An 11,333-nucleotide genomic window follows, 5' to 3' on the forward strand; every position below is an offset into this window, starting at 1 on the left:
ATCTTATTTATTTCTTTACTTACTGACTGCTCTTCTTAAACAGACCCTAGTCTTTTTGGGGGTGGGGGTGGGATATAGGGGTGTGGATAGGAATTTATCTTATACAACCATTGAATCTATAAGTATTTATCGAATGAATGAACAGCTTAGTACTGGGAGGTAGTTGTTTATCATTATCATTATTTTAATCCTTGTTTTGCATTTGAGGAAATTGAGGCCAGAGATGTTTGGGCCCCTCCCCAGGCTCTCACAGGATGTAAACCTGATTCTGCCTGACTTGGAGCCACTGTCCTGTCCTCACTTCCATCTTGGTTAGGTGTTGGTTTTCAGTTACTATCTGTGGCTTTCCAGAATCTCCTCCAAAGCCCTTCAAATGGAGATGTCAGATACTTAAATCTCCAAGGAATGTGCCCACTCATTGAGAGATCCTCCAAGGTTGCTTGGACAGTAAAGGAGGCATTAACCTTTTATTGCCCAAGATCACTGGCTTCTCGTGTGAAGGAGTGTGCCTGAGGCTGAGAGAATGGAGTTTTTAGGAGTCAGGGGAAAGTGGGTAATAGGGTGGAGGGGCCTTGGCAGGTGCAAAGATGAAAAAGAATGAGGCGGGGAGGGGAGGCTGTGCAGTCTCCTTCCTATTTCCCAATGAGGCTCCAGGGCTTATCAGTGTTGGCATCCAGTCCCCCCACCCACCACCTACACATCCACCAAGAAGCACAGCCACTGGACATCTCTCATACTACTGTGAGGTCAGCCTCAGGAAAAGGAAGTTCTAGTTTCACTTCTGCTCTGTGACATTGGGCAACTCCTCTTCCTAGTGGGGCCTCAAATTGCACTTGTGTATAATGAAGAGGTTGTGCTAGATAAGAGAGCGAAGAGCTTATGTCATTGGGAGCAAGATGCGCAATTTAAAAAGCATATTAAAAGATCAGGTAAAGTTTGCAGCTTACTTAATAGTAATGTACCAATGCCAGTTTCTTAGATTTTATAAAAATACTCTAGCTTACTATTAACAATGGGAGAAACTGAGAGATCGCTCAGTACTATTTTCGCAACTTTTCTTTCAATCTAAAATTAATTTCAAAAAATTTTTTAAAAGATGATTAGGTAGGTTTCAGATTCTACTCATACGTTCATTTACTCAACAAAGATTGATTGTTATGTGTCAAGCACTGGGTACACATCAGTGACCAAAAGGAATAGTCCCATCCCTTGTGGGGTTTACAATCTAATGGTAATTTGGCAGGACTAATATCCCTTTGCTTCTTGAAAAAACAAATCTCAACTACGAAATGTAGTTTAACCAAATCTTGTCTTATGGCGTTGATAAGCAGAATCCTTGCTCTATCGCTTTCTAGTTGTGTGACATTGGCAAAGCTAACTTCACCGTGTATAGGTTCCCTCAGAGATAAGATAGGGCAAAAATTGATTCCCTTTAAAGTGCTTAACAGAGCATAGCACGCATTAAAATACTTACTAAATGTTAGTTACTATCATGATGATGATAACAATTATTAAAAAGACAGTGATTCGTAACACAAATATGGGGACGCATAATATTGACAGGAAGAGTGACATTTTTGTCAAGAAGGACTTGGGTGTGAAAACAAATATCCTTGGGGCAGTGACCATCATAGAGCGAGGTCAGAAACCACAGCTCCGCCCCTCCCTCTTGCTCCGGCTCCGCCCTTCTCTCCCCGCCTCTGTCTGCAGCTCTCAGCTTCGCCCCGCCCCTGCACTCAGCCCCGCCTCTTTTTTCTTCCGGCTCAGCCTTCGCCCCGCAGAGCGTGGTGCTTTGACGCCCACACTGGTGGGAGGGGCTCAAGGAGGAGCCTACGCCGACAGGAATAGGGAAAGATCTGTTTTGATCCCCCTTGTTGAAATCCCAGATCCTGGCGGGGCGGGGCGAGGCGAATCTGAAGCTTTGGCGCTTAGCTTTGCATAACAATGTAGAGCTTTGCATAACCAAGGCACGCAGGCATTTAAAGGCATCGCCTGCCTCAGGCCCCAGACCTTGTGGTTATTTTCACGCAGACCGACCTTTTGGAATGATGCCCTTAATGCGGGCTCCCCTCCTGATGGCCCTGGGCTTGCTTTTCGCTGGCTCTGAGGCCTTTGGAAAGGTCTTAAAGAAACAGGTGAGTGTAGCGCTTTTAGATGCTGCTTTCAGCTTTGCGGCCCAGCTGGGGTGGTATGAGTGGGGATGGGATATTGGGAGTGGCTATTGCCATGTCTAGAATTCGTTCTCTGCTGCAGAGCCTTCCAGAGTCACTAACCGTGGGACTCTGAGTGGGTCTTTTTCTTTCGAGTAGTTTGTTTCCCATGTGGGGGAGGAAGAAGCTTTCCTCTTACTTTCCAGGTTCTGTGGCTTGGTCTAATAATCAAATTGATATGAGATAGATTAATAAGTGAAAATAAGCAAATTTAATTACGTATATATGAAACATGCAAAAGTGGCAAACCTAGGAGGGTCCTATTCTGAATCCCTTCACTCATCTGTACAGCGAGGGTGGTCTATAAGGCTTGCTCAGCTCTAGACTTCTTTGGAATGTTTAACCTCACTCAATGTATTCTGCCCTCTGAATGAAATTTTGTGGAACCGGAAGACTAAAACGCTGCTCCCAGGCCCAGAGACACAGTCCTGTTTACCTGTCAACCCCGTCCCCACCATAAAGAGGCCTGGCAGTCATCCCTTCCCTCTATGTACTGCTCTGTGGCTCCGCTTATTCTGATGGTTGGATGGGTTTGAAAGGCCCTCTGAGCCAGAAGATCCAGACTTGTTCCTCTGGTGACAAAGATCAAGCTCCGCTTTTGGTTGTGAGCCACGGAGAGGCACCTACCTCCAAGCTTGCCCCTTTCATTTCTCATTTACTTCAAGCTCCAGACCCTTAGGAGAGGGAAGGTCCATCATTATGAGACCTAGAGAAGCCTAGTTCCATTGCCTCTTTGCTGCATAGCTGCAGGCAAGACACTTTGTATCTCTGGCAGCAAAGAGCGAGGCCCAGCTTAGATCCCCTTCTTCCAACCACTTTGGAAATATTTGGGAGCAAGGAACAGTGTGGTGTAGAGGAAAGTGGAATAGGACTGAGAGCTGGGAGGCCTGGCTTCTGATCCTGTCTCTGTCTCTAATCCATGGGCATGGCCTTTGGGCTCTTTGAACCTTAGCCCCTTCATCTGTAAGATGCATGTGATAATGCCAACCTGCCTTTCTCGTGGATTTCGGGTGAAAGGAAATGCTCTTATGGAAGGTAAAGCTCTAAAATTTTAAAGTGATATAAGCCAGTGGACTCAGCCTCACCCTACCCAGGGGTAAGGAGTCTGTTTTATCTATTGAATGAAGAAGCAAGGACCTTTGGCCTTATTTTTTTCTACAGGATTCAGTTTGTCCCTGAGCGTAGGTTGAGAATGTTTCTCTTGGCTCCAGGTCTGACTGCTATGAAGTGGATATGAGGTGGAGTTCGGCTAAAGCTGGAGCTTGCCCTACATCTCCATTCTTCTGTATGTCTTGGCTGTGGATTTGTGGCCATTCCAGGCCATTCCAGAGGGTGTTAGATTGGCAGTTTTGTTGGCAGTTTTGGAGAGGCCTTGAGATATCATAGAGTTCACCCACCTCACTCAGGCTCACAGAGGAGGAGAGCAGAGGAGACTCACCCAAGATTACACAGCAAGTGGCGCTTTCGATCCTTATCTGCTCTGATCCACATGTTCTCTGGGCTCATGTGGTTTAAAGCCCTGACCCTGAGATCACAGGCCAGATGAAGGCTGTGGGGTGATGGTCAGTGTGTGAACATCCGGAATTGTGCGTTCCAGTTCCTCTTCTAGCACTAACCAGTCTCCAGATGCTGGGCTGTGGTAAGCATTGGATAACAGGGGAGAATGTCTAGCCTTGTGCTGGGTATACAGACTCAGTGATAATGTATAATGAGTGTTATTATAGTGCACATACTATGTGCTATGAGTTAGACCATGTGCTTTTTTCCTAATATACTTCTTTTGAGGAAATGATTTTAGATTTACAGCGAAGTCGCATTGCTAGTGCAGCCATCCCACATACTCCTCGCCCAGTTTCCCCTAATGTTAACATCTTATTTTCTGCGGTGCACTTGTCAAAATTGAAAAACCAATATTGGGACATTACCATTAATGAAACACTAGACATTATTGGATTTTCCTAGTTTTTCCAAGAATGACCTCTTTCTGTTTAAAGATCTAATCCAGGTACCGCATTCCATTTGTTGTCATGTCTCCCCAGTCTCCTCTGGTCTGTGACAGTTTTTTAGTCCAGTGTTTTCATGGGCTTGAGGATTTGTGACCTGTACGTTCTGTTTACAGACTTCTCCCTTTCACAGTAGCCCTGCGCCAAGATATAACTATGCCCATTTGATAGATGAGGAAATTGAAATCAAGAGGGGTTTGCTTAGCCATGGTCTCAGCTAGTAAGAGCGGCTGAGGTCTGATTTGACCCCATATTTCTTCCTCCAGAGCTCTGCCCTATGTTGACCCATGTTGCCTCTTCCTGCATGCTGGGATGGCCAGTATCTGATGCCAGGCCTGGCCCTTGGTGGGCATTGTAATCCATCATTCCTCCTTTTCTGGATGCAGAATTCATTGCCACGGAAGCCTTTAGTCAGGCATCAGGAAACAACCTCGTATTCCCCTTCACAATTGTAATTGTTTGGGTAGTCAGCATGCACTGGTGGCACTCAGAAATCAGAGTGGATAATATTTATTCACATGAAACTGTAAGCTCCTCAAGACAGGACAGGACCATTTCTCATTGTTTACCACTATTAACACGGCACTTAGCCCACAGCCTGTGATCATTGCTCCATAAATATTTGTACAATGAATGTTGAAGGATGCACCATGGGGAATACAGGGATGAATCAGACTCTGTCCTGCCTTTCTTAGTCATGGCATGATGTTTCATTCCAAGGGACAGAAACCCATTCCAAGAAGCTCCTGATTCTACTGCCTTGTCAGTGGAATCTCATGGAACTAGTGGCAGGCAGTAGAGGCTGGGATGTCTAATGGCTGTCATTTAGTGAGCCAGCTCATGCTTTGGATCTGGCATTGTGTTATGACCTTCACATACATGCTGTCACCCTTGCAACAGCCCCGAGAGGAAAGTATAAATGCCTTCACTTAAAAGATGTGGAAATTGGGGCTCCAAAGAGGAAACCGGCCTATATAATCACATGATATGGTGACCGAGCTGTGATTTCAACCCATGTCTGTTGACTAAAGCCTTGATTTATCCTATGTCTCATTCCAAAGCCATGCCTTTTACTGCCTGTGTAGTAGGAGTGGGGAGAGGGGAGGTGACTCTATCTGTTCTCTTTTCCAGAGACCAGTAGAGCCCCTTAGTTCTTGTCCCTTTGTCTTGGTCATAGGTTATGGATCCAGGAGTTCTCATCTCATCCCAAAACTATGACCCACTGACAGTACAAAGCCCAAAGTCTTCTGAATAATTTTGCCTCCATCTCAATTCCCAGATGAGAGTCAGAGAGAATCTGTCACCTAACCAGCTTGGGTTAGGTGTTCCCTTTTGGCCCAGTCGGATATGGGTGTGTAGACGATGGGGATCAGCTTAGGGGGTGGGACCGGCAGATGGTGGGAGTGCTGTGTCTCAGAGGTGGCCTTCGGGGGGCTGGAAAAGGTGCGAGCAGGTAGGCAGAGTCTGCAAAGCGTAGGAAGTTTAAAAGATCGTAGACGAGCAAGGTTCTGTGGGAGTGGGGAGTCAGTGTACATGTGGAATCAGGAGACCTCTGGGGATGCCCAAGATAGAGAGAAGTGGCTTCAGGAAGCAGAGGGGAGGAGGGTGACTCAGGTGGGGGCAGGGCATTAGCCGTGGTATGGGAGTAAGAAAGCACTGGTTAGGATTGGGGGAGTTCGTTCACTGGGATTGTTCATCAACAAGTGGCCCACTGGGATCTTTTCATGTGTGTCCTATTCCCTTCCTGGGTTAGTTGCACACCCCATTGAGGGTGAGGTTTTGGATGTTGTTATGTTTTCCACTGTGTTTTGTGTTGCCCATTGTCCCTGGCCCTGGACCGGGGAGGGGGAAACAGGATGTGTGATGGGAATAAGGTCCTGGACATGGACTTTGAAGGGAAATCTTCCAGGAATTTCACTCTAAGGAGATCCCAAGACTGGCTGGAGAGGAGTGGGGAGCAGGGAGGTGGGAGATCAGAGAAGGTATCTACCAGAGGTGAATATGGTTAGTTTTGAAGTTCAAGGTCTGGTATACTGTGCTTTATAGTTGAGCACACTTTTGAGAGATTATGTCCTTCGAGTATTTTACTTTAGTCCTGCCTATGAAATGGGTAGGACAAGTGTTATCCCAGGTTTACAAATGTGCAGTTACAGATGAAGCTCAGAAAGGTGAGGTACCTCCTCCAAGGTCACACTGTCAGTAGCCTGTTCTGTTGATTCTTCTGACCTGTGAGATTTCTTTTTTGTCAACTTTACTTTTCTCCTCTTTTCTTGCTGCCATGATTGTCCCTAGCCACTTCGGTTCAGTAGCTTTTCCTGGGAGAACTGTGACGAGGGGAAGGACCCTGTGGTGATCAAAAGCCTGACTGTGGAACCTAACCCCATTGTAGATCCTGGAAAAGTGACTGTCAGTGCCAAGACCCAGACGAGTGTCACCCTCAATGCTCCTCTGAAGGTGAGCCTGGGGTGGGTGGGATTGGTGAGGTTTTGGAGGGAAGGTGCCATGGGCCAGCTGGCAGGGGCCTTGAGGAATGTATGCCCAGGGATCTGTGAAGAACTGGCATCTCAGAGCAGGAAAGAGTGCATGGATTTATAGACTCGTACTCACGTTCATAGGGGCTCAGTATCATAGAGTTGGAAGGAATGTGATGTCAGCCCCCAAAGCTTCCTCCTGAGGACACAAATGACTGATTTCCTCACATGTGGCAGCCTCCTGGACAGGGTGGCACAGTGCTCACTGTTGTCTGACAGCTTTGGTTAGGCAATTTGGTTTTGGTGGTGGTGTCATTATTTATTATAAAACAGACATCAATTAGCAAGTGATCTGTAGTCAACTTTAGGAGACTCAAGTGGTCGAAGTCGGTGGGGGCGGCGAATAAATTTCATTACTTGGTGATAAGGGGTAAGCACTGAACATTTTGAAAGGCTAGTGTTTGGAATGTTCCCTCATGTAACATAGATATTAATTTTTAATGGATATATGTGAAAATAAGTAGTGCTCCTTGTAAATGTCCTCCTGTAATCTAACTCCTCACAAAATAGTCATTGTTAGCTATTTATATATCCTGTCAGATTTTTGTCTGCATTTGTAAATATATATGAATTTATACTAATAGGATACTATGATGTGCTATTAAACTTTCTTTTCTTTTTTCTTTTTTTTTTTTTTAATATCATACAATATGTTCCATATCTCTTTCTATGGCATTTGGCATAGGCGTACCTAATCATTTTTAATGACAGAAATATTATGTTGTAGCTCTGTCATGATTTACAATCTATTGTCGGACATTGAGTTTGTTTCCAGGGCAGTTTTTTGTTTGTTTTTTTGGCTATTATAACACCTTTGCAGAAATTATTCTTGTAATGCATCTTTTTCTACTTCCCTTGTTCTCTGACACAGACTTTTTAGGTCTTGATACATACTGCTAAAGTGCCTCCAGATGTTTGAACCCTGTTTATCCTCTTAACCAGCAACAATGGATTTGCCTTTTCCCACATATTTGTTGACAATGAGCATTTTATAAAAATGTGTTTCCAGTCTTCTATGGCATCCCTAATGAGGTTAAAGGTCCTTTTATAAGTTTGCCTTTTGTAGTTGCTTTGGAGAAATGGAGGAAGCAATGCCATAGTTAGCCAGTTAGCAGTTAGATGACAAATGCATTTCAACTCAAGTGTTAGCTTTAACCAATGGGTGATGACTACCTAAAGAATTCTAAGACTGTGTGGTTCAGAGAAGGCGAAAAAAATCACACTTGATAATTAATGTCTGCCATTGGCACAGGAAAGGACAATTTGGGAGCACACACCACAATATTGTCATTTCTGGATCAGAGTATCTCTAAGGTCCCAACCAATTAAAAATTCTGTGATTGAAATGAAATGGTGATCTTTTAAAGAGGCAGAGGAGCTGGTATGTTTGCCTTGGAATTTACATGTTTTCAAACTCTTTCTCATCAGGTGGAATTAACTGTGCAGAAGGAAATGGCTGGCTTCTGGGTCAAAGTCCCGTGTGTGGAACAAATCGGTAGCTGTACCTATGAAGACATATGTAATATATTTGACAGTTTTTCTCCTCCTGGAGCATCCTGCCCAGAGCCCCTGCATACCTATGGGCTTCCCTGCCACTGTCCCTTCAAAGAAGTAAGTACTTAGGGAGGGAGAGCATTATCCCTGTGGCTTGAGTAATGGCATGAGGTTTAGAGAGAAGGATCCTTGCATTTTCCTCCTGCAGATCTGGATGTCTGTAAACTGGTGAGATCTATGCTGAGGGGTTTATCTTTTGGAGGCTTCAGTTTACCCATCTGTGAAATGGGAGACTTGAACTTCAGTGTGACTTCCAGTGCCCTTTAGCTATAACATTCCATGGTCTGCAGTGCATGACGATCTCTAAATTCCTATGGCTCTTAGGAGAATGGGAGGTGGGCCCCATCAGTAGGCTCCCCCTGACCTGTGATCCACTGGCTTTTCTACAGGGCGCATACTCACTGCCCAAGAGTGTCATCACCCTCCCCCACCTGGACCTGCCCAGCTGGCTCAGTACCGGGAACTACCGCATCCAGAACATCCTAAGCAGTGGCAGGAAACGTCTGGGCTGTTTCAAGATCGAAGTCTCTCTTGACACATAATGTGGCACCAGCTACAGCAGGATGAAGGGGTGTGAGGAAGGCATCCTCATTCCTCTGTCTTGCATTTGCCAAGGCCAAATTTTGATTCTCTTTCCCCATTCAAGCCCCTTTCCACAGTGATGCCACTACCCTCGCCGAAAATCATTTCGTGTCACCTGCATTTTAGGCATGGACAAGCATCCCTAACCGGAGGGAGGATAAGCTTGGTGGTTCTTGATAGCCCAGGACATCGACCGGGCTGGCCACTTTCTTTTCCTCCTGACCCCTGTGGCTTTCTCTCTAATAGCTTAACTCATTTTCCAAACAGTCAAGGAATAGGACCAATGTTTTTTGTGAACCCAAGTTCAGACTGACCCAGGCTTGCTCTTTATGATTCCCTTATTAAATTTTTTTGGTCACTGACTTAAAAGTCAGAGTATTAACAGCTTTCATTTTACTCCAACCCCCAACTTGGAATGAAGGGCCTGAAGTAGTTGATCTCAGTCTATTTCTCCATTAACTTCTATGATTAATTTAGTGCTCTTTTAGATTTTCCCAATTAACAGTGGGGCACAGTGTATCCTAAAGAGGCAGAGCATGTGGTGGGGGGCTTCACTGGGAGAGAGAGTTAAGAATGCTCTATGTGTTTAAGACAGTTTACATACTCAGGTGCCTGTGAGGCCCAGCCTGAGACATAAATGAGTGACGAGGACAAGGAACATGTGTGTCTTCTTTTTTTACTCTTTATAACAGCACGTATGCATTGATACAAGGCAGCCAATGACCAGTCTTGAGTTGGGGATATAATCAGGGATGTTGGGGACTGGGGTGAGTTGGAAAGGGCACATGCTGTTTGTCAAGGCCGCTGCTGTCTAAGGTAGAGCCAGTTAGTCCCGTGTGAGAATGCTATGGGCCCAGTTTGCCAAATATTCTCAATTTTCTTTTCCGTAGAGAAGCCAGAATCCAGACTTTTATATGAAACCTAAGGATGTTTAAATATTGGCAGGTAATTATTTTTTTAAAACACTGAGCAGGCTGAAGGGGCCAAACATACTTGTTAGTGGGGAAATTTGGCTCAGGGTAGCCAATTTGCAACCTCAAATGTAAGAACATGCATGTCTCATCCTTTCAGTCTCGAGACAATTCCTGTGGCACTGTTTCTCCCCAACAGGGCTGAATCCGTGATGTCAGACCCAAAGAGTAGGCCCTTCTAGTGCTGGGGGCGGTAGAAGCAGCTTCTCAGAGCTGTGAGCATTCTGAGGGTGAATGTGGCAGATGCTAAAGAGTTGGACCCACCAGCAGCTGCTCTGGGGCAGGGGTTCAGTGAAGAGAGATGGACTCATGTCAGGTGCCTGGGTTTGTCCATTGTCTTGTCATCCATGACAACTTACTGACCCATGAACCAGCCCTGAGTTCAGGGCTCATTTGAAGCCTAGAATGGCAGTACAGTCATGTGACACTTACGGGGATACGTTCTGAGAAATGTGTTGTTAGGCGATTTCGTCGTCGTGTGAACATCACAGAGTGCACTGACACAAGCCTGAATGGTACAGCCTACTACACACCTAGGCTACGTGGGATAGCCTATTGCTCCTAGGCTATAAGCCTGTGCAGCATGTTACTGTGTTGAATACTGTAAGAAACTGTAACAATGGTAAACATTTGTGTATCTAAACTTAGAAAAGGTACAGTAAAAATACATGTTTATGGTGATGCGTGGCACTAGGATGTTATGGCAGCTACGGTGTCACTAAGCAATAGGAATTTCAGCTCCATTATGCTTCATATATACAGTCCATTAGTATGCAGAGCATGACTGTACTTATTTTTAACTTGCTGAGAATTCCTCCTCTGCCTTGGCTGTGTATACTTTCATTGACCACATCTTGGGATTTGGAACGCTTTGCTGCAGTGGTGCAGACGAGCCTAGGCAATTCCAGGGACTGACTCTTATTACACCTCATGAGCCGCTTGGTACTCGGCTCCATTTGGCCTCATCACCATCCAGCTTCCTGGGTTTGCTCCTTTGCTTTTCCGTTGCAACATGACCTCTCCAATTTTTGTTCCCTTCCTAAATCTCCTAGTCATTTTTAGTTCACAATCATTTTTCAGTTTACATCTTAGAATGGAATCTCTGGCTCATTAACCTTTTTATGCTACACCATGCTTTCGGGTCAAATGTTTCTCTAAGTTTAAGTGGGGAGGCCGGTGAGAATCTCAAATCACAGGGCAAAGTAGACTTTTTAATAAATGGTGTTGAGTCAACTAGGAAGTCATTTGGAAAAAGTTTAAATTAGATCCATACTTCACACCGTCTGCAAGAATAAACTCCAAATGGCTGCAGGGTCTAAATGTAAAAAAAAAATGAAACCATACAAATTCTAATAGAAAACATGAGTAAAAAAATCCAGAGGTAATTAAAGATTGATATACTTGACTACATTAAATTTTAAAAATGCTTGTCAAGAAGAAAATATTTACAGCATATATCATAGAACAAGAGTTAATATTCCT

General features: G+C 44.8%; 1 protein-coding gene across 1 annotated transcript; it reads left to right on the forward strand.

The window, feature by feature from the left end:
• The first annotated feature begins 1,781 nt into the window (after positions 1-1,781).
• Positions 1,782-9,538, forward strand: GM2A (GM2 ganglioside activator). The gene is made up of 4 exons (XM_011371236.2): positions 1,782-2,135; positions 6,506-6,667; positions 8,173-8,355; positions 8,688-9,538. Exons 1-4 carry the CDS (start codon positions 2,046-2,048, stop codon positions 8,838-8,840), a joined length of 588 nt encoding a protein of 195 aa, XP_011369538.1. The 5' UTR covers positions 1,782-2,045; the 3' UTR covers positions 8,841-9,538.
• The last annotated feature ends 1,795 nt before the right edge of the window (positions 9,539-11,333 follow it).

This window comes from Pteropus vampyrus, unplaced genomic scaffold (genome assembly GCF_000151845.1).
Source record: "Pteropus vampyrus isolate Shadow unplaced genomic scaffold, Pvam_2.0 Scaffold185, whole genome shotgun sequence".
Classification (NCBI taxonomy): domain Eukaryota; kingdom Metazoa; phylum Chordata; class Mammalia; order Chiroptera; family Pteropodidae; genus Pteropus; species Pteropus vampyrus.

Excerpts from the sequence above, each read along its gene's own strand:
- GM2A (XM_011371236.2), top strand. The coding sequence starts at position 2,046 with ATGATGCCCTTAATGCGGGCTCCCCTCCTGATGGCCCTGGGCTTGCTT. Across the intron at positions 2,136-6,505 it reads GAAAGGTCTTAAAGAAACAG|CCACTTCGGTTCAGTAGCTT; the intron begins GTGAGTGTAGCG and ends GATTGTCCCTAG. Across the intron at positions 6,668-8,172 it reads CCCTCAATGCTCCTCTGAAG|GTGGAATTAACTGTGCAGAA; the intron begins GTGAGCCTGGGG and ends CTTTCTCATCAG.